General features: G+C 31.3%; 1 protein-coding gene across 6 annotated transcripts in view; it reads left to right on the top strand.

Moving 5' to 3' along the window:
• LOC132725844 (amyloid beta precursor protein binding family B member 2-like) overlaps positions 1-23,912 on the top strand; it is a 93,740-nt gene extending 69,828 nt beyond the window's left edge. For 5 of the 6 annotated variants that reach the window (XM_060711053.1, XM_060711069.1, XM_060711061.1 and 2 more), the window contains 13 exons: positions 940-1,015; positions 4,121-4,239; positions 5,334-5,449; positions 7,042-7,243; positions 7,876-8,003; positions 9,604-9,848; positions 11,202-11,288; positions 12,560-12,675; positions 14,386-14,459; positions 15,946-16,054; positions 18,163-18,231; positions 22,713-23,084; positions 23,454-23,912. In XM_060711053.1, the coding sequence (XP_060567036.1) occupies positions 940-1,015; positions 4,121-4,239; positions 5,334-5,449; positions 7,042-7,243; positions 7,876-8,003; positions 9,604-9,848; positions 11,202-11,288; positions 12,560-12,675; positions 14,386-14,459; positions 15,946-16,054; positions 18,163-18,231; positions 22,713-23,039 (1,668 nt within the window). In that variant the 3' untranslated portion in view covers positions 23,040-23,084; positions 23,454-23,912. The remainder of the gene's footprint in view (positions 1-939; positions 1,016-4,120; positions 4,240-5,333; positions 5,450-7,041; positions 7,244-7,875; positions 8,004-9,603; positions 9,849-11,201; positions 11,289-12,559; positions 12,676-14,385; positions 14,460-15,945; positions 16,055-18,162; positions 18,232-22,712; positions 23,085-23,453) is intronic. The other variant, XM_060711038.1, reaches the window with a different exon arrangement.
• Positions 23,913-24,404: the final 492 nt, after the last annotated feature.

Consider the following 24,404-nt stretch of genomic DNA (forward strand, 5'->3'; position numbering starts at 1 on the left):
AAATATGATTCTGCTATTTTAAGAAGAGATTAAGCAATGATTTTGTACATACGCTGTTTGCTTTTAATGAAATTTACTACCATTTGTATTTCATAAAAGCATTTTGGAAGTTTTCTCTTAAAATTCAAACAATAATTTTTGTAGCAGATATGATTATAGCTTTTAACACTTTAAAGTAATGATTATTTGATATGTGTGAAATCACAGTAAGTTTAGATATAAAATGTATACCAAATTTTTTTCCATTTTATTATGGATAAACCACCTTAATCATTTTCATGTAAGGTAGTTTTCGTGTGAGAAAAGTACCCCTGACATAAGCTATTAATATCATTGCCCCATTAGGAATTCAAATAAATATGGGAGTATTATGGGTGGAAGAGATAGGATTGATTTATTCAAATTTGTGAGTGCTGTACGTCTTATATTCAGGGAATTGTTAATGTTACTAATGGTTGGGCAATATTTTGTCTGTCATATAGTAAAAATAAGTATTTTTTTCTTCTCAGATAAAAAAGGACAATGTTTTGTATTTATTTATACATGCTATTAAAGATTGTGTTAGGGCATGATTTTAAAACATAGGATAATTTCATATTCTGTAAGACAATAATTAGGAAATAAAGATTTATGATATTACTGTTTTGTGAATTATAAAAGTAAAAAAATTATCTATAATATCTTTACATCAGAAAACTACCACATGGGAAATTTTGTATTGTAGAATAATATTATAAAAAAGAAAAAGAAAAATGTTTTGTCAATGCTTATTGAATTTATTAAGAACTTAAATACGAGATAGTCAAATCTAGTATAGAAAATTTCTTTTGCTTATTGCAATATTTTTCCAGAAGTCCTCATTTCGTAGAATTGTGTGACCACTCAAAATTTAGTTTTAATGTGTGCATTATTTTATTTTGTTTTTTGCATAAATTACAGACAGATGAAGTTGATGGGAATGTGCCAGATGGTGAGGAGACAGAAGTACTACCCCCAGGCTGGGAGAGATGTGAAGGTATTATTTGATTAAATGAAAAAAAAGAGAGTATTTTATAAAACTATCTCTTGCATAAAATTCGCCTCTGATCTTTTGAGGGGTTAAAACTTGTCTTTATAAAGAAGCTTGCTGTTTATTTCATAAATCACAGTCATATAAAACATCTTTTTTTATAACACTAAGTTACCTACAATATCAGAGGCCAATACCTTTGTTCAAGAGATAGTTATGTATTCATTGTTTCCTGAGTAATTTCTAAAAAGTATTATATGGGTGTTTCTATTAAGGCAAATATTAGGAGAGCAATTCATTAGGGCTTGTTAGCTAAATTGGTAGATGGTTGGACTGGTAGATTGTTGGACTGTAAATCGGTTGTTGAAGTACTGGAAGGTGCATGTCTCTTTTGTTGTGATTGATCATGAAATCCTTTCTATGGTCATTCACACTGAACCTGACAATCTCTTAGACATGGGTACAGGTTTTCAGGCATTTGCCTGAAGTTCAGGGTTTTTATACTCCTAAAACAAACACTCTTTCTATATAAAATCAATTGAAGTAATGCTAAATTCAGGGTTTTCAGGGTTTCCTGGCATCTTGAATTAAACTGATCTCCAATATCTGGTGAACATAAATGAATTGTTATAACAAATTTTCTTATTGTGTTTTCTAAACATTACATTTACAAAATAAATCATTTAATTAACTTTTGTTCCAAATGCCATGCATATACGCTTAATAAAAATGAGAAAAGATAGAAGAAGTCAAAGTGTGAAGGCAAAAGATAGGCCATGGATTTTAATTAGTGTTTTATTGCCAAGAAGAGGATAAAATAATTCTAACTTCAAAGGCTCTGATTAAAGTTATACTGCCTTTCCTGACTCTGTGAGACTTTAATGCCAATTATCTGCTGACAGCTAATTTGCTTGGTGTGCAATTTGTCTAACGATGTAAAAAAATAAAAGGAAGGATTGTTTTTTTTTGTTACATTCATTTGGCCTGTCGTTTAATAAAGTTAGAGTAAAATGATAATTAAAGGCAAGGCGTGACAAGAAGAAAGAGATCGTGGAAATTCTATTTAGAAATCTTTAAGTTTTAGATTATTAGAACTTTTATGAAGCAGATCACGTCCTTTTGAAGTATGATATGAATCATGTTGCTTATTGTATCTCTTCGAAACTTTATAGGTCTTAAACAAAAAGAAGTTCCCTTATAGATAAGCTTTTTTTTTCACGAGAGATACGTAATTTCATTATGACCGTTTCTTTTCTAAGCACCTAGATATGATGAGCGTGCCACAACAAATACTTTATATGGAGATTTTAAAGATCATTAACCGCTTTTTAAATAAGAGAAATATTTTTATCTTTATTTTTTTTTATCTGCTAAAGGCTGATAGAAGGTAAACAAATAGATTTCCCAATCATTATTTGTCTTGGTGTAATTTGTAAAACTTTTTAGGATGACTCCAGGCTATATTTTAGACAAGATTTTAAATTGCAGTTATGGAGTCTGAAGTTTCAGATGATGAAAATATTTTCTAATTTAATTCAAAATGTCAACCAGTTAAAATTACTCCTGTAGTCAGTCATATTTGGGATACTTGTTCCCCAAAGATTTTGGGCTTTTAATTTGAATTCAGACTTGATTTTAGTGACAGTATAGTTTAAAAGTGGGAACCGTTTGTTGATATCATTATGTATTGCTCTTGTATCCCTCTTTATTACTTGTAATCTCCTATTTTAAACACCATTAACATAGATACAATGTGTCATTACATAATGTTATGTTATCTCGTTTGATGTAATATCCTTACCTCACTTTATATGAATAAGAATAATGATATTTATGTCAACAGACACGAAGGAAATTGCAGTGTCTGTGATCAACCGTGCTATTTACATAAATACAATAAAATCAGAATGGTAAAGAATAATATGAGATGCTTGATTTCACCCAGACAGACCATTGTTTAATCACATGAAATAATAGCCAATTCTTACTGTATTTATATAAAAAAAAACCACCAACCAGTTGTGTATGCTATAGTCTGAGATTGGATATTTATAAAAACAAAGACTATATGGTGCCAAGTTTATGCTTTGTTTATAGGAAATTACCATGCACATAATTTTAGGCTGTTTCAGACAATTTCTGCAGCAAAGCAATTCTTGAATTATAAGTTAGTTATAATGCAGGGTCAAATTAAATGTTGGCCCTGTGTTTATCAATATTTCATGCCTGAATTTCCATATTTTGTTTCCATGTTAATTTGTATTCAATCAAATTATCCCCCTAATGGTTGAATTATCTATTGTTTAAATATGCATTGTGGTTTTAATAAAGATAGTACTAAAATAGAATATTAATGATGTATATTGGCCTATTGTCATCCATCCACCACCTACACGCTTTTTATCCATAAAAAGTAGGTAGATCAATCATGCAATGCATTTTTGTTGACCGATAATTCATAAAAAATGGAAAATTAAAGACTGGGAATCTGATTAAAGCATTCCAAATTCATGTTATAGCCCTTCGAAAGACATAGTATATTTAACACACATCTTAAGCAACAAATTTTCCCAATCAATTAAGTCCTAATGATTATTGACGACTATTGACATAAGACAATAAAGGTTTTTATAAAGCAGTTACGTCAACATACTTCAAGGTGATTTGGTAAATAATTTACTATTTATTTTATGCCAAAGTGTTTATCTTTTATACAAAATTCAATTACCATAACATTGCTTCTTCCAAACTAAATTGTGACTTTATGGTGTTATTTTGAAAATAAGAGAATTAGAGAAAATAAATTGTATTAAATCATTGGAGAGGCAGTACAGTTTATCTGTACTAAATACATTATAATATATTCGATAGAAGAAATTCAACAGACATTGTTTACTTTTATTTATACATATAGTGGGGTATTTTTATTTATATATATAGTGGTACTACCCAAGTATCAGTCTTTTAAGTAATCCTTGGAATGATGAATAAGGGGTTTTACCATTTAAGCCTTAAACAATGTTGGCATGTCTTAAATCCCTACCAAAAAATAATGTAAAAAGTTTGATATATTCAGTCTAGATATAATGAATTGTATAATATTTTTTACAGATGAAGATGGTCCATATTTCTGGCACATTAAGAGTGGTACAATCCAGAGGGAGCCACCCTCACCAGCCCCACCTGATATGAAGGAAACATTGCGGTCCATATCCATCAATAGTGATTCCGTAAGTATATATGAACCTTATTCTGTTTGTCTGTAGTCAAATGCCACCAGAGTATAGAGACAGGCCAATCTGACCAACCATACTGTTTGAATGGTTCAAAGTTACAAAAGCATAAAAGCATAAAAACTTGAAAATCTTACATACCTGTAGATTTAAGCTGGGCTACTTTAAAAACAGATGATAATGAACTGTACTGCAAATTACATTGGAAATTCATATTTAGCTAGCTTTGAGACTACAGTTCAATGCTTAATTTGATGAATTAATTTTGATTCTTTTTTTAACTTACTATGTTCAAAGAGGCAAAAAGCAAAGAAAAAAAAAAGAAAAGGAAGAAAAATATGAGACAAAAAAATGAAACTATAATGTCAATAACGATCTTTGTATATCTAGAAGAATCAACATTGAAAAATTATGAACAGTTACTACCCTTGAAATCTTGGAGTTCTTGCAACTACAGCTATTCAGCTAGAACTATTTAACAGCATTTGCAATGTTTATTGTTAGATGCTGTTTTCCTCTTTTCAAATAATCTAATTTGGAAAATACATAGGAAATACAATGTGTTTCATTTAAATTCATTAAATTTCTAATATATCATTACCATTTCCTTGTAGAATTACATAATTTGCAAACATGATTGACGGATAAAGATATGATATTTCATTAGTGATAAAATTCCCTATGGCTATTTTCAGCTTCATGTAAACTTAAATGACAAAACATTTATACTTATGTCATTTTCTATGGTTTTTAATTCTTTTGCTAAATTAAATCAGGTGTGTTATACCCAAAAGACTTGTTTCATAAAAATGATGAGAAAAGTTGTTTATTGTGTATGATTATGTTTGTATATTAATTTGTTTTTACCATATATTTTTCTACGCAATTTTAAATGTGTGAAATGCTTTTCTAATCAAAGTTGTTTTTTCTCTTGATGCAGTATGCCTCCAGATTTATGCTAATTGTCATGAAAATTTTAAAAATGTATTTAAAAATGAAGTATTGTGTAGTGAACAAAGATTTCAAATGGCACTTTTTATATACCAAAACTATAATACTGGTTTAATTGTTGTTTTATTTCACTTTGACAGAGCACTGTGTCTGTAGATTCCCTAGCCTCAACTCCGTCCAGTTCCAGCACGGAAGACCACTTGCACGAGTTTGAAGACCACGCCTTGCAATATGCTGTCAAATCTCTCAAAAATCTGTAAGTTACCTTTTGATATTCAATGTTTATAACTTTATGTGATATTTAATTGATTGATCATGGCTCTTGTCCGTATTGTATTGTTTTGTGCTGATATGAACATTTCTTCATCTTAGACACTTAAATGTTATATTGTTCACATGAAGAACTCTGAGCACCATGCTTTGCATAGTCTTTGTGATGAGAATAGTAAGTGAACCTTTTGTTTAATTATTCCATGTTGTGAAATGAATGTTTTGAAGACCGTTTGAATAATTGTCCATACTGCATTAGCTTCAACTGTTTTCTCATCTAAAACATAATAAAAATAGTACATTCTTAAACAATAGCAATTTTAATTAAAGATTTGTTAATTAGATTTCAAGGTTTACTTTACCTTGTCCTTTTACTTTGCCTGGTCCTTTCATACATTGAAACCAAAACTAGAAATGTAAATGTGCCCAAATGTTATGTGGAAGATCTTGTTTTTGCAAGGACCAAGTACTGTGAATTTACTTAATTCCATGGGCATGAAACTTAGAGGTTTCGTCAAAAAGGACATTTTTGTGGCTTCCTAAATTCATAGATTGTCTGTTTTTTTGCACATAAGTAAAATGCAAATAATGTAATGCAAAATAATCTTACAGCAGACAAAATTAAATTTTGTTGTATCTTAAATTTGTAGATTAATAAGCCTGTCCACATATACTACAAATAGAAGTGCTCTACGAGAAATAATGACTTTACAGTACCTGTTAGTGTACTTTCAGTGTGTAGATATATCAAAGATTTATTTTGAATGCAATAAACATTTTGGAGATAATATAACTGGAAACATATTTAGGCAATATCTTTCTTAAATTGATTTTAGATCTTTTTTCTTCAAACTCCACATCCTAAAATAGTTGTGTTTGAAATATTATGTTTTAACATGCTAACAGCCATATATAGAAAATAACCGATGATTGATTCTTTTGATGATAAAATAAGTTTTGTTAAAACATTTTGAAAAGTTAAATATTCTGCTCATTTTTCTTTCAGTTTATGATTTAAAAGTGTTTTTGAGCATTTGAAGGTATAGAGTTAAAAAGAAGCCAGTGTTTGGAAAATTTGTTGATAATTAAGTATATGTGATAAGTATATGTGATAATGACATTTTTATACACCCAAAAACATTTAGTTTAGGGGGTTATATAGGAGTTAGCTTGTCGTTCAGTCCACTACATGGTTTGTGGACAATAACTAGAGTTTGGAATAAGTTAATGTAATCAAACTTGATATATAGCAACCTTAATCCTTGCTTGACATTCTTATTAACACTGCACACTGTAATATGGTATATGAACATGGTATGATATATGGGTCTGGGAAGACATGTTCAGGTATGAACTGAACATCCACAACTGGTTTCGTTTGATATTGGAAACTCTACAGAAAGCACCATAGAATTTGTAGCATTGTCACAGCCTGAATTCTACACCATGATTATTTTTTATTTCATATCTATGTTTAAACTGTCTTCTTACCAATTATCATATAAATGTTATGTATTTCTTTCATGATACAGATATGTTATAACGTAACGAGTATTTCTATACCAATTATATTAACAGATCCACGCTACAGAGGAACTCTAAGTATGGCGAGAACAGCACAGAGAAACCAGTCAGGTATGCTGTCGGCTCTCTGGGCTGGGTACCAATAGCAGAAGAAGATTTGACTCCCGAACGTAGCAACAAGGCTGTAAACAAGTGCATCATGGATCTTACACTCGGCAGAAATGATATTAATGATGTTGTGGGAAGATGGGGAGATGTAAGAAAATTTTAAATTGATATTTTCTGTCTTCAAAAAAATGAAAAACTTAAAAAGACCACCATTAATTTTATCATCATCTTATTCTAGAGAGATTCTAGGGAGTATTCTCTTAAGTTTCCATAATGTTGTGAGTGGGGGAACTCCTGAATGATTATATTTTATTAGATAATGTATGTTTTAACTGTCAAGTTGTGTTATCATTTGGTGCTATTTCCAAGAGATGTCTTGCTGTTATTTGAGAGCATAATAGGAGGTCAATGTCTAAGGCCCATAACTCTTACATAGATTTTGACAGAATTATGACCTTTTTTGAACTTTTACTTGTATTTTACTATCAAACACTGAGAAAAGTTCCTGTAGAAATGACAGCATAATTAAGGTCATTAAAAAAAGACTCAAACTTCATCTCTAACATCACTATGTATTATTTATTATTCATGCCTAATTTTCCTCCTGATTGTGATATAATAAAATTCAAATCATCAAAATTACTTTGACAATTTCAATTATGATTTTAATTACAGATATTCTTATTTCAGAAATGTACATGATCTTTTTTGACATGTTCTGATTTGATTAATTGTATTGTGTTGTATGTAAATGTATAATATAATATTATTATTTTACAGGGTAAGGATTTATACATGGACCTTGACATGGAGAGTTTGAGGTTGATAGATACCCAGGATATGTCTGTACTCAACTATCAGCCTATACATACCATCCGGGTGTGGGGAGTAGGCAGGGAGAACGGCAGGTAAGAATGCTGTCATCTATATATAGATTATGATGCTGTTCTAATTTGAATGTCTTGCTTCTTTTTGGAAAATTAAGAAATTTTGACATAATTTTTACATGCCCCTTTTTCTGAAAGTATTTGAACCAAGGTATATAAAAAGGTATCTAGTAGGTATAACATGAAAGGAAGATTTTATGCTATATAAAAATGATCAAATTGATTAACATCATTTCTAACATATTGAATGAAACTAAAATAATGTTTGGTTTTAGGCTTTAAATTTAAGGTCATTTGATACCTCTGAAATATTCCAATTATCAGGGTTATGTTGAAGTGCAATTTTAATGCTGTATCTTGAAATAAAAATCTTTAATTATTTACCAGAGTCAAAAAAAATTTTTGATCAAACAAAAATTTTGATCAAACAAAATTTAATACTTTTGATATTAGTTAATGATTAATAAAACAGTTCTAATGTCCCGTAATTTACTGCACATGTAGAAAATCAAACAGATTTTGTTTATTATAAGCAAATAGGAAAGATGCAAGAATGTCAGTTGTTAAATATTTACATAAGTTCACAAATAGTGTTGATTAAACAGACTATTGATTTTTCTAAAAGGTTTTAAAGACCTAGGACGGAGAACATATATTTTTGTTCTGTTTTAAGCTCAACTATTAAAAAAAAAAAAATTTGAAAGAGCCTTTGTACTCACTCGGGCGTTGGCTTAGGTGTCACGTTTTGCTTAAGTCTTTAGTCTTTACATGCAAGTTGATATCTTCAAAACTACTAAAGTGAATGAGTTGGAACTTCACACATTTATTTGAGAGCTTGATAGGAAGTCATAATTAAAGGCCAATGACTCTACCATGGATTTTGACTGAGTTATGGCCCTTTATTGAACTATTATCCAGGCTGTTGTTTGACTATCAAGCACTGAGAATAGTCTAGCATGCTGTCCTACTGACAGCTCTTGTTTTTTTGTGATGATGATTAAATATGTATTAGATGACTTAATTGAAAGTATTTAGAGTACCTGCCATTGTTTTATCATTTTAAAATATTAATGTTACCTCAAGCCAGAAAGAGATGCAGGATTGGAAAAGCAAAACAAATATTCTTTTGATTTAAATGATAACCATCAGGCATGCATAATGTACATAATAATAAATGAAATCTTAGAATGTTTAATGCAGTTGCAACATGATAGACTGGAGAATAAAAGCAAGTGTCCCTTAGGAGTCTGCCTTTGTTTTGAGTAGGAAAGAGCCTTGCATTAACATTATTTCAGTATAAAATGTGATAATAGACTGAAGCAAGTAATACATGGCCATGTCTAATAGAATAAAGATTGTCATTAGTAAAAATTACATATGCCAACAGTATAGAGCTATCTAAATGAATTTACTCTTGTTTACAGTTTTACCAGACTTTGTACTGTTAGTCGCATAATGTTAGCTTTTTTATATCAAAATCTCTCGTATTAGCAATGGTCCATACCAAATACAAAGAAGGAAAAGTCCATGTCTAAAATTTAGGAAGAAAAAAAACATTGGATTTTTAGACTATGAAGCATTATATATTCGATACTATGTAGCACTTCTTTCAAATTTCCAGAGATTTTGCATATGTTGCTCGTGACAATTTGTCAAAGAACTACATGTGTCATGTGTTCCGATGTGACACGCCTGCCCGTCACATTGCCAATACTCTTCGTGACATCTGTAAGAAGATCATGATGGAGCGCACACTGCAACAGAACGCGCTCAACCGGCTCACACGCCCAACAGACTTGCCAAACATTGAACCCGCCACCACTCAAAGTAACGGAGAGAAAGTTACCTTCCAAAGTTTATACACTAGTAAGTTCTATAAAATACACTAGAAAGTTCTATACAATAAACTAATAAGTTCTGAACAATATTCTAATAAGTTCTATACAATACACTAGAAAGTTTTGTAAAATACACTAGAAAGTTCTATACAATATTCTTATAAGCTCAATACAATACTGTAGTAAGTTCTATACAATACACTAGTATTTTCTATACAATAGTCAAGTACAAAATTAATGTAAGTTGAATTTAGTTCCCCTTTTGTGAGTTGTAAACAATTGTCTTATAAGTTCTATACACTACATTTGTAAGTTCTGTATAAGTATACAGTAGAAAATTCTATGCAATACTCCAGGTAGTTGAATACATAGCCCATGTGTTTATAAGTTTTCAATGACTAAGTTAACTTACCAAGTAAATCAATAAGTACACAATTGAAGAGTATATATACAGTTAAAGTGTTTAAGTCAACATGCTACTAATTAGCTGAATAAGTAGTTTTGCTGAAAGCTGAAGATGAGTTCAGTACCTTCAAATTGATGAAAGTTTTTTGGCATTTTATATATTTTTGTTAGGGTACAAATATTTTTATTGCTGAAATCAGACATGCTTTTTTTATGATATAACTACGTAAAGATAAAGCGATTCGTGATGTTAAACTATTACTTTCATGAACAATCAGGAAAGGATAGGTTGTTATGCAATTCAGATAACTGACTTTGAAAAATCATGATCTTGATCTAAACAGATGCAAATTACTTAATTTTTTCTCCATTTGTAAGGTTCTTTTGTGCTTTTTTTAATTTTGAAGTGGCAGTTTGACATATAGATTTGTCACTGTGTTGTTAAAATAGAACAAATAAAAGATACAAAAAAATGAAGTGATTTTCAAGATATTAATGCTTCACCTGCTGTGATTGTTTACAATATTATACCCAGTGATTGTGCGAGATTATGTGAGTTTTAAACCACATTATCTACGGTTACAGTAAATACCAATAGTTATGTTTAAAATTTGACATATTTGCATAAACATAGAAGTTCTATTTGTAAAAATGATGATGCAGAAAATGCTATCGTTTTAGATGCCATATCTTGGTGCTATGTATTTTCTCACTTGGGAATGCAGGTATACAAGTGTATTAAGATGAGAAAAGTCACAACTGCCAAATGATGACTTAAAATTAGGAAATTTAAGACCCCATTTTATGCTTAATGCCATCCTGAACAGATTTAGTTAATTTACAGAAGAAAAAAACCCAACAAAAATACTATATAAAATATTTTTGATTTACTTGAGTATTATTGACTTAGCCCAGAGGGAAAATCTTAAAGCATTAAGTTATAAAACTGCCAGTAAAGAAAGGATTTATATTGTAGATACATCTTTCCCTACACCGATGGAAGAACCTAAGAAAGTTCTGCGATGTCATTATGTCGGTTCCGATCTAGTTGGTAAACCCACAGGTAGGTCTTTTTTTGAAAATTTTACATCCGCCATCCAGCCACAGTGTTCTTAAAATAGCATCTTTGGTTGAACTAAAACTTTTACGAAATTTAAGGGTGTTTCTGTGACAGATAGGACTGGGATTCCTTGTAGGTCTGTTAAGACATAAATATTGAGAAAATAAATGAACCGCAACTTAAATCACCTACAAAAAATGTTCAATGACTAGATTTATAGAGATTTGTCACTTCTTACATAAACAAATAATTTTTTTTTTTCATGACCAAAGATTGATTTTTTTGTAAAGTAAAGTAAATGGGTAAATTTCGAAACAAATTTCAATCAAATTGCCCGAATGATTCTTATAGGTTATGTAGCCAATTTGTTGATACATTGATAATGTATGGAATTATTTTAGCTGATGTTGAGATTTGAGATAAGCGTTAGACTGGATGTCTTGTTGAGTCATTTTTATTGACGCATTTTTGCATTTCAAATTTTTTTGCCTTTCCATAGAGTAATTCCATGTAAAAATAATTTTATGTAAAAATCTCTTTTTATAGGATTTGAAGCATGTTATGTGTGATATATGATGACATTTTGTCACTGATATTTCAGATTCTTTTCTTGTAATGTTATATATATGATGTAATATTATCAATTTAAATGTCAACTTTATAGTTGATGTTAGAGAAGGATGCCATAGAAGATATGTAATTTAAGATTAGTTTGTCATTTAATATTGCTTTAGACTAGAACATATGCTAATAGGAAGGGTGTTAAAATTGTTGTAAGGGAATCTATCGAATTGCGCATGTTAGGAAAATGCAACATGCAGTAAAAGGATGGGGGGGGGGGAGCAGTAGAAAGAAGTAATGTGGTGGATAGAATGCTTGTTATCAACACAGACACTGGAGTCACTGGCATGATGCGTAAAATGATAGTTCTGAAGAACAGATAAAAAATGGTTAAATTGTCTGGTGCTTCCATCCTCATCAAGCTTAAGTAATGTTTTTAAACAAAAAAATATAGTAATTTCTTCATGGTTTTAGCCATTTACTGCCTGACAAGTGTATGCAAGATATGGTTTTGATTAATCATTGATTTTAATATCATAAAGATGAAGAAAAAAAACATAAAAAAAAGGAAAAAGTGTTACTTAAGACCGTATACTATGGTTCATTCTGATAGTGAGGCTAAGTTAACAAGACAAAACACAGTCAGGAAATTAATATATTGCAGTGTGGTCAGTTATTTGTACAGGTATTTTTATATGATATGATATTTACAGGAATGGATGTATTGAATTCAGCAATAGACAGGATGGTTGAGAAAGTCCCGCCTGAGAAATGGCGATATGTCGGTGTTGCAGTGGCGCCCTCTACCATAACAATAACAGAACATGGGGTATTTTTCTGTCTTTTTGTGCCCCCACGTTAGTGGCGGGCATTTAGATTTACCCTTGTCTGTCCGTCCGTCCGTCCGTCCTTCCGTCCGTCCTTCCGTCCGTCCGTTCACTTTTGTGTCGCACGTAACTCAAAAGGTATTTGACCTAGAGTCATGAAACTTTACAGGAATGTTGATCAGCATGTGTAGTTGTGCACCTGGGTATTTTCGTGTGGATATTTTTAGTATTTTAAGAGTTATTGCCCTTGACTTAGTAAAATTTTGCAATTTTCAACTTGTGTCGCATGTAACTCAAAAAGTATTTGACCTAGAGTCATGAAACTTTACAGGAATGTTGATCAGCATGTGTAGTTGTGCACCTGGGTATTTTCGTCTGGATATTTTTAGTATTTTCAGAGTTATTGCCCTTGACTTAGTAAAATTTTGCAATTTTCAACTTGTGTCGCATGTAACTCAAAAAGTATTTGACCTAGAGTCATGAAACTTTACAGGAATGTTGATCAGCATGTGTAGTTGTGCACCTGGGTATTTTCATGTGGATATTTTTAGTATTTTCAGAGTTATTGCCCTTGACTTAGTAAAATTTTGCAATTTTCAACTTGTGTCGCATGTAACTCAAAAAGTATTTGACCTAGTGTCATGAAACTTTACAGGAATGTTGATCAGCATGTGTAGTTGTGCACCTGGGTATTTTCGTCTGGATATTTTTAGTATTTTCGGAGTTATTGCCCTTGACTTAGTAAAATTTTGCAATTTTCAACTTGTGTCGCATGTAACTCAAAAAGTATTTGACCTAGAGTCATGAAACTTTACAGGAATGTTGATCAGCATGTGTTGTTGTGCACCAGGTATTTTCGTCGTGATTTATTTAGTATTTTTAGAGTTATTGCCCTTCACTTAGAAATTTTTTGCAATTTTCAACTTGTGTCGCAAGTTACTCAAAAAAGGATTTTACATAGTCATTAAACCTTATGGGTAGCTTGCTCAGCATATTTAGATTTGCACCTGGGGTTTCGCTTGTGGATTTATCCAGTATTTGTAGAGTTATTTCCCTTGACTTAGTAAAAATATTGACAGAACAGTGGCGCGGTGGGGGCACCCGTGTCCTATGGACACATTTCTAGTTATCCTTTAGTATAATTTGATTGATTAACTCATATGTGCATTTGATAAAACATTTAGTGTAATTTGAAGATTTAACATGAAAATTAATTTTCTTCAAATATGAAGACAAAAAGGAAGCTTTTCTGAGGAGTATCGCATTCATTGTACATGTAATGTAAATTACGACAATTTTGTGAAAAACTACACAGATTATATAACATTACAATATGTTGTACAGCATTGTATAGAATATTACTACAGGTATATAATTCACATTCAAGTAGATACACAGTATGTATTCCATTGTCAAAGAAATGAAAACCTGAAATGAAAAGCCCAGCCAGTACGACCAGGCTCTGTACTGACTTACTTTAAAATCACATCTTGATATCCCCCGAATCGGTAATAAATAGTCCCAGAAATGGAAGATGAGTCGGTCCATTTAAGAAATTCAGGAGGTTAAGGGTTAAGCAGACGACATTATAGTGTCTGGTGAGACAGCAAAAATGTGCAAGCTTGCCTGGCTGTGTACAGGTGACATTGGTATCTCACATTTTTGACACTTAATCTATATATATATGGTAAATGTTAACATGTATGTTTCAGAATCCTGACAATAAGATAGAAGAGTGTAGAGTGAGATACTTGTCTTTCATGGGAATCAGTATGACAAATGTCAAGTAAGTTATGCTTCCATCAAATGTACATGTACTGCTTTCCTAAATGTGGCATATGAATGACATAGTTTTAAAGTTTCTAACTTTCTTTGTTTACACAGAATATATTTTAGTTTAATTGTATAGGAAGCTATAAGTGTATAGACACACACTCAGATCCATTCCTGTTCCAACCAGTACAGAGCAATGAGTAAAATGATTTGTTCAAGGAAATGAGGGCTCACCCGTAACAGGGTTTGAACCTACGCCCATAGCGATCCTTAAGTTACAAGTCCGAAGTCTGACTGGACTAGTCTACCACATAGCCATGCTGGCACTTACTTTCTTGGCCATTCATTGATTAAATTTAAACTGACAGTCTGGAGTCTTGGTGCATAAAGTTTGTAGCCTCTTTATGTCTGCTGGAATAGGATTTTAGAAGTAAACATATATAACAATTATATCCTTATGAACAAACTGTGTATGTAGACATGTATTTAGCTTACATTAGGTTGATTGTTTGATCCCTGTGTACGGATATACCTTAAAGTACATTCTGAATAGCTCCTGGTATGTCAGTGTGTTTAAGTGATGTCTAGTTTTGAATGACTATAATAAATATTATCTTTAACATTTCAGTTAGTAATGCAGTATAGAGATATAAAAATCTAATTTGAATTTTACTTTATTTAATCCTTGAAATGTATGAAAATGTTTTATTTTTGTTACTTTTAAGAAAATATGTAGTGGTAAAAACTACTATGATATAAAGCATGTAAGAATCTGGGATAAAATTATGGCCTGGTTGTAAGCTCCTGGGGGAATATATCCTGTCATAGACTTGATAAATACCAAAAAAATATGTTTGGTCATAGGGGCAGAAAATTTGCTAGATTATAGACATGATAAAAAATCTGGTAGAATTCTTGCTCTATATTCTGTAAGCTTTAATTAATGTTTGGAAGAAATTCACAAAGATATAAGAAATTTCTCTATGAAACTAGTAATAAACACTAACAATTTTAACAGGTCTGTAGTGTTAAGTATGAGGTCATAAATTTGTACAAGTTTTTTTACCATTTGATCATTTAGATAATATATAAACAAAGATTTGAAGTTTGGTTTTGGGTGAACATTGTATATTCAAAATATTTTTAAGTGAGTATTATTTTGATTTCTCTGTGTGAAGGGCAATTTTCAATTATGGAAACAAAAGTCTGAAAACATTTTTATAAAAGCTCTAAGATACACAAATATAGTTTGTTTTTTATACTGTTTTTAGTAGTATTTGTTTTTGTTTTCCCCCAATTTTTTTTTCAGATCAAGATATTTTGCCAGTCATTTTTTATAAATACTTTAATTTAAAGATTCTATTTCAGTATCTGCAAACCTGTGTCAAAAGTTCATCAAGTTAATATTATATTTTGTTGACATGTAATTATGTTAATGTTAGTTTCATTATTGTTGTAATAAGTAAGAATGAAGATATATACTGTTATGTTGTTTACAGATTATGTGCTTTCATTGTGCACAAAGCAGAGGACAAATTCTACGTTCATGTATTCCATAGTGATCCTAACGCCGGACCTTTATGTAAAACTATAGAAGCTGCCTGCAAGGTATGTTCTTGCCTCTTTAATGTTCTTGCCTCTTTAATGTTCTTGCCCCCTTATCTTGTTGAGTTTTAGTGTAAAAAAGAAAATTTCATAAGAAGTTTGCAAAGTCACATTTCCAGGTATGAATCGCAAGTGAATTTAACAGCTAGCTCCATGAAACTATAAGATTTTTTTAACACCTTGAAGTTGAGGAAACATCTAAGAGGGAATACTTGTGTGAAATAAAAGTAAATTTAGCCTTAGCCTGCTTGCAACCACTGATTGTGCTCAGCTTATCAGAGCCAACTGATCGAGGTCTGCACTATTCTCTATTCAGTATTTATTTTGAAAATATCGCTAAAAATGATAAACAGTTTTGTCCAGATTGAAATATTCATAGTTGAGTGTTTAAGGTTGCTGACATTAAACCACTTGCCTCTCACTGCTGTAGGTTCGTCACACTCTACTTGTGAGAAAGCTATCCAGCTTAAGCTTACGGAACATCGGTGGTTCTACTCAGTGCCCATTTGTGACAGAAATGATGTACAGAGGTCTTCCTCAAACAGTAAAGCTGAAAAGTCGCCATATGACCTATACTGACGTAAAAGCCAACCAAAAATAAAATTTTAAAAATGGGCAAGTCAATTTAAGATAATTAGCAGGTAAAGGATTAAAAAGAAAAGTTGTTATCCCCCTTGATCAAAGCAGATGATTGTCACATTATTTTCCCATTAATTTCCTATTGTGGTAAAGGATGTCATTTATTTCCCATTTGTAAAACTGATATTTAATTGTGTAAGGTAAAGTAGAAGTAAAATACCTGTATATCTTGTCTGGGTTTTCAACAATTGTAGAATTTATCATTTAATAAGAAAACAACAACAAAACCCCAGAAAAACTGGGTTTTCAATAATTGTAGAATTATCATTCAATAAGAAAACAACAACAAAACCCCAGAAAAACTGGGTTTTCAATAATTGTAGAATTATCATTCAATAAGAAAACAACAACAAAACCTCAGAAAAACTGGGTTTTCAATAATTGTAGAATTATCATTCAATAAGAAAACAACAAACAAAACCCCAGAAAAACTATCTTAAATCCAGTTAGAATTATGTGAAAATAATTTCTTCCCAATGCAGTTAGCATTATTGGAAAATAATTTTCCCCAAGAGATGTGTATGTATCAGTATTTATTACATTGTTATGTTGGAGTTGACGATGGTAAAAGGACAATTTTAATTGTTGTTTGTGGTTTATACTTGAAAAAAATGACTTTGCAAAATTTCTGATAGAAAATTTATTATTTACTCGCTCTGATAAAAGGTTGATGAATAGATTTTTCTTCTGGGGGAAAATAAGTTATGAAAGAGGAAAATGAAGTGCTGGAATGAACTTCTGCAATAAATTACTGGCCTTTAAAAATGGAGAAATTATTCAGTCTGCTATTGAAATTTTACATGAATGATATCAAAAATTATGAGCTTTTTTTTAAGGAAAATAGTAAAAAAAAGGTTATGTGACTGATTCAATCATTTATATAAATACCTGAAAACCATAATTATATTTTGACAATTTTTCATATTTAACTGAAACATGTTAAAGGTGAAAAAAGTTTTGAGATTGAGTCATTAACCAAATATTTTTACAATTTAAATATTAAATCTTCTTCATCAATACTAAAAACTGCTCTTCAACATATACATTGTAATTTGTTTTAATCATGTAAGCCAAAACCTCACTAACCATTGCCCTGCGAGAACCAAAAGTGAGAGCTATTGTACTCATGCTTGTGTTAGGCATCACACTTTGGTTAAGTTTTTGTGTGCAAGTTGGTATCTCAAAAACTACTGAAAGGAATGGATTGAAACTTCACACACTTATTTGAGAGCATAATTTATTTTAGACCCATAACTCTTATATGGATTTTGACAGAATTATGGCCTATTTTGGACTTTGAAAATTCTACATTATCCAGGCTCATGTTTTACTATCAAGCACTGAGAATACTTGAGCAAGCTGTCCTTCTGTCAGCTCTTGTTATTGTACAATGGAAAGACAATTATTAATGCACCAATTTTTTAATACTAGTGTTATGGTGAAATATTAATTAATTTACTTATAATTTGCAGCTAAGATATCAGAAATGTTTGGATGCCCAGCATCGTTACCTTGGAAAACAGAAAGAAAGAAAAAATAGGGTATGTATCATGACAGGGTTATGGTGGCAGGGTTTATCCTGGCTTGGTAATTGTGGCAGGCTTTATCCTGGCTGGGTTATTGTGGCAGGCTTTATCCTGGCTGGGTAATTGTGGCAGGCTTTATCCTGGCTGGGTAATTGTAGCAGGCTTTTTCCTGGCTGGGTAATTGTGGCAGACTTTATCCTGGCTGGGAAAATGTGGCAGGCTTTATCCTGGCTGGGTAATTGTGGCAGAATAATTCTGGCTGGGTAATTGTGGCAGGGTAATCCTGACTGGGTAATTTTGGGAAGGGTTATCCTGACAGGGTTATTGTGGCAGGGTAATCCTGGCTGGGTAATTATGACAGGGCAATCCTGTCTGGGTAATTGTGGCAGAGCAATCCTGGCTGGGTAATTGTGACAGGGCAATCCTTGCTGGGTAATTGTGGCAGGGCAATCTTGGCTGGCTAATTGTGGCAGGGCAATCCTGACTGGGTAATTGTGGAAGGGTATTGACTGTTTGGTTATAAGTCTTGTGACTCTGACAAAACTCATATTAAGGAGAAGAAAATACATTGTTATCTTTAAGTACAAAACATGTTAATTCTGTTTTTGTATAGTAAAAATGCTGTAGAACATTAATTCTTTTCAAAAATGCATTTATTCTGAAATGCATTGATTCTTGAGAACAAAAACAAAACTGTAAATGTTATTCAAAAGTAATTTGTCATTTTAAAACATTTGTGTATAGTAGATCAATAACTTTGATATGTTAGACATACAGATAGGACTGGAGTTTTATTGTTATGAAATGTTTTGCAATCTTATCTACCAAAAATTAAGTGTCCTTGGAGAGTGGATGCTTTTATCGTAAACTGCCATTTGCTATGTATCATAACTGATTGTGCTAGCGATAACAAACTTGTCACACTGCATTAATAGCAGCTCTTCAGTAATGAAGGAAGAAAAAGCACTTGTACAGCAACTCTTCAAAAGTGAAGGAAGAAAAAATGCTCTTATGGCAACTTTTCATTAGTGAAGAGAGAAAGTTCTTCTTCGTTGAAGTAGGAATAAAAAAAAATCCAAAATAAAGCTCTTCAAAAGAAAAGGCAAAAAAAATAAAAAAATGAAATTTAAATTAAGGAGGTAAAAAAAGTAATCAATAGGGAAGGAAATAACCCTGCTTACTGAAGAAGGGAAGGTTTTTTTTTGCGTTGACATTTATGTTAATCTATTTACTGAAGGGAAGAATGCACAGAAATTAGGAAAATGAAGAATTATAAGTAAAATTGATTGTCAGGGATTGTCAGTTTGTATTAAAGATGTGATTTAAAAGGATGATAGTTCCGTGGTTGATACAATTTTGTGATTGATGCTGTAGAACGGAGTTATAAAAAATGATTAATGGATAGCGTCGTTGTCAACATGCTGAATCAGTTCCGAACAAATGTTTGTTTATCACTGAATTCAAAACAATTGTCATCCGATTCACACACCCTGTGATTACTCATAATGAACTTTCTAATAATCTGCATCACAACAATCACAGCAATAGTAATTTTTATTAAAAAACTTGTTTATTCATTAAATGTCAATATTTTTATTAAAGATTTGATTCACGAGCTCTAGCTATGATAACTCATAATGTACTTTCTTATAATATGCATCACAACGAATTAAAAAAAACATATTTATTAATTAATGTCAATATTTTTATTAAAGATAATTTAAACATTTGTAACCAGATCCGATTCACAAGCCCTGTTATTAATCATAATGCACTTTCTACTTTCTAGTCATAAGCATCACAACAACAATAACAATAGTATTTAATCATGTTTATTCATTAAATGTCAATATTTTTACTCTAGATTATTTAAACATTTGTGGCCAAATCCAATTCACACACCCTTTGATTAATATTATAATAATTATCCACTTTTTAATAATGCGCATCAAAACAGTATTTAGATACTGGTATGTCAATATTTTTTATTCTGACTATAATAATGATTAAAAAAGAAAATTTAATCACTGCAGATAAACTGATAATCTGAACAAATGAAATATTCAGTTGTTATTGTGCAGAGTGCATCTAGGAATATCACCGAGGAATGTCACTGATATTTCCTGAGGGAGTACCGCCACTATAAATCAGGATAGGTCTACAGGCTGGTAAATAAAATAAAGTGATTATAATGCTTTTAAGAGACTTTTTTCTCCATATCTAAGGTCCGATGTCAAATAGTTATGTCTATAAACTCGTGTAAAAATATGAAACAGGACACTGCCCTGTTACTGTGATGAATATTTCATTACATTATGTAATTGAATTTATGTAATGGAAATGCCCTGATTTGATTTTAGATTATATCCACCAGGTGGCCATGATTTTGTTACCCTATGCATTTTCACAGTGCTTGTTTGATACACCATATTTTTTAATGATCCAAGCTTCCTATATTGAAGAAATTTGACAGATACATTAAATATACTTTAAAATATCCAACTGTTTTCTTTCTTGACGAAAATTTGTTGGAACATTGTTACATACACAGTAAGCGTGTTGACTCTAGGACAGGGACGAATTAAGGGCATCAAGCAATAACTTAAACCCTTACCCTGCTGAATATGTATAATGGATTTGCCCTGCTTCGAATTTGGAACAGTTCATTTGAAGTTTAAGGGAATTTCAATGGCAAAAGACCGCACAAACAGTATAGAGCCTTATCAAACTGCCTGGATGTACAGGCTGGCTGGCTGTATACTGGAGGTAGTATATATGACCAGTCTCATTCTTACAGTTTGACCAAATTACACTGTCGTCTGCTCTATTTAGTACTTTGACTTTAAAACCCCTTACACAAGCAATGGACTGTCCTAATTTCATTGGAGGACAAGTACACTATTTAAATTCAGGGGTATAAGGTTTTAAGCTCATATATTTACTAATTGAGGATAGAAATTTGAATAAAATGTCAGTTGAACATGTTTATTTTGGTCAAGTAAGAAACTGTAATTACGTTTTCAGACAGCATTTAAGCCAGCATTTTATATGACTGGAAATTGTTGCAAACTAATGCATCAAAATGTTAATGTTGTTTGTGTAATAAAGATTTAGCAAGTTGATATAGTAAACATTGTAATAAAGAGGGGAATATTAATCTTGATAATGGTTGATTAAATGATATTCCTTGTAAATTAATATTCAACCATGCATTTATTGTAATAAATGCTGAATTTCTGGGAAAAATCATTTAACAGTGATAAGATCATAATTAATGCATCATTTAAAAACAAATTTAATTATTTATTTCAGTAGGAAATAATATAAAGTGTTGATATTTTTTTCCCAAAGATATGTCGTTAAATTTGATTGAAAATTTATCAAGTTATAATTGTTTGAACGATTTTAAGGCTTAGACTAAAAATACCATATTTATAATATCTAAAGCTGCATGCCTTAGATTTATGATAATTTTCAAGAAAATTTTGAAAATGTATTAAAAAGTAAAATATTGTAAAATGAACAAAGAAAATAAAGTTCACATTGCAAAAAGCTTTACAACCAATGTAAATTACCAAAAAGAGGTCAAAATATGCATTAATAGCCCTTACTTCGTTAGTAACGCAGTAGAAATATGATAAAAAATACAGAAAAATCAGTCATAACATGGAAATGATTATACTTTTATTTTGAACCTTTTACTTTTCTTAAAATCTCAGTACCTAATTCTCAAGTTTGATTTTCTTGAAATATTTGGGTTCATCTGGAGGTTACATAATGCAGCTTTATGTCAGTCTTAGTGACCATTCTTTTTCATAAGATTAAATTGTTAAGTGTTCACTATAATTGTCTGTACATTTTATCAATTTTCATGGTTCTCTAAATGTTTTCTTAAATGAGACGCGCCATAACAAAACCTACATAATGGGTTTGCGACCAGCATGGATCCAACCCAGCCTGCGCATCCTTGCAGTCTGATCAGGATCCATGCTGTTAGCTATCACTTTCTATACTTGTTATAGGGTTTGTAAGCGAACAGCGTGGATCCTGATCAAACTGTGCGGATGCACAGGCTCAGGTCTGGATCCATGCTGGTCGCAAACACATTATGTTGGTTTTGTCATGGCGCGGCTCAAATATTGTTTCTTGATCATTTTGTGTTGTAAATTGTCATTATTGCATGAATATTTCCGTTTCATATATAAATTTGTGTTGTGATTTAATTTTTATATCTTCAGATATATTATTTGCATACATTCTTTTGTCAGTTAAATTGCTTAGAGCAGGAACAAATATCACCTAAAAGCAATTGTGTGTATTATTTTGAGTGATTAAGGGTAAGTAATAGAATTGAATGGGGTTCTAATGTGAGGCTGTCATAACCTATGACAGTGTTCGACAAGGAACATTTTTGTGTACAAATTTTATGTTGTTTTTTTTTCTATGCACACCTTTTATTTTATGTGCACATTTTCTGTTTATCTTCCTATGGCCAGCTTGATGAAGATGATGATGATGAAACTCCCACTGAGCAGAAATCTCTCAAGGAAAGTCTGATCACCGTCCAAACAGAAGTCAAACATGGTGTTCAGAAGGTGAGCAGTTCAGTCAAACCCGTTCTGAACACAGTACAGACTGGTATGAAAAGCGGTGTTCATTCAGTTAGTGCTGGGCTTAAAACTGGTGTTCATGGCATGCAGACTGGTGTAAAAGCTGGAGTTCAAAGTGTGTCTAATTTATGGACTGCTTTCCGTAACAGGAAGTCAGAGCAGCAGACGGACAATAATCAACAACAACAACAACAAAAACAGCTAGAGTCTTAACGTTTGTTGTAGTTAGTCTCTTTGAGTATGGTCTCTAAACATTAGGTATATATTTTATTTTTCAGTCTATTCTTTTGATTTATATATGAAATCTTTACCTTTGTTTCGAAATGACATATTTTGTATATTTTAAGTTTTTGTGTACATGCTATAGTGCTGTTGTGATTTATTTCTTTTTGATATTTAATGTTGTAAATGGTGATTTCTTTGGGTCTGATGAATTCATTTTTCAAGCTTTTTATAAATATGTTTGTTTTTTACACTCTTTCCCATCCCAGTGACTGCGATGTTGTAAATTTTTCATTACTTGTATTTTCATTATCCATCTACTATGATCAAAGCTGTGTATGTAAATGTAAGATGTTACTGTTAATAAAGTGAATGAAACATTTTTAAATGGTTTGAATATTTCAGAGTGTAAAGGCTGGCTTGAAGAATATGATGACCACGTTGAAGTCTCCAACAATTATCCAGAAAATCTTTACAGATCGGGTCTGTGTTGGTGACAAGGAAGATTAAAACTGAAACATTAAGGTCATTGACCTTGAAAGGTCATGTGTAGGCCATCCTTCAAGGTCATCCTCCAAGGTCATCCTCATTGTGATTTTTTTTTAACCTTTGGAGGGCGATGTCAGACATGTTTGTAAAGGTCATTTACAGTGATGATCAACCTTCACAAAATGTAGTGTAAGCACTTTTTTGGAAAGAAATGACTCCTATAAGATGCAGATATATTTGAGCATGTAAACAAATTGCTTTTGTAACTTTGTCATTATATTGGTTTGCAAGCCAAATTCCATCCAGTCATATGTGACATTTCATATCTGCTTTTAAAAATCACCACTAGTTAATGAATAAATTATGGCTTGACTTTATTATTAAGAGCAGTGTTGGTTTTGGAAGTGCAATACACCAGTTTGCTTTATTTCATCATGTATGAAAGGTGCTTGTTGTGTACCAACCTAAATAAGTATGTTAAGATAGCTAAGTATTTTTTGCTGTTTCTTTTTTTTGCAATGAATAACTTGTGTGATTTTTTAAAAATATTTTTCAATTCTGTTGAAAGTGCAATGTTATAGAAATAATTAATCACAGTGAACTTTTTCATTCAAATCATCAAAACCATTGTTATTGCAAGCTTTAAGTGTTCAAAATAAATTGTTTTGAGTTCATAAAATTAACCCAAAGTATTAGAATGTTTGCAAGTAAACAGGTGCAACACCTATGTAAATACTCTTATAGGTAGGTTTTGTAAATAAATAGTTATTGAAATTTGTTTTTGATTGAATAAGTATATTATTATTGATTTAAAGTTTTTTTTTATATTCTTAACAAAGTCCTTTTATAATATGTCACTTTTGTTGT

The sequence above is a fragment of the Ruditapes philippinarum genome, unplaced genomic scaffold, assembly GCF_026571515.1.
Source record: "Ruditapes philippinarum isolate M1 unplaced genomic scaffold, ASM2657151v2 ctg1511_1_1_1_1, whole genome shotgun sequence".
NCBI lineage: Eukaryota > Metazoa > Mollusca > Bivalvia > Venerida > Veneridae > Ruditapes > Ruditapes philippinarum.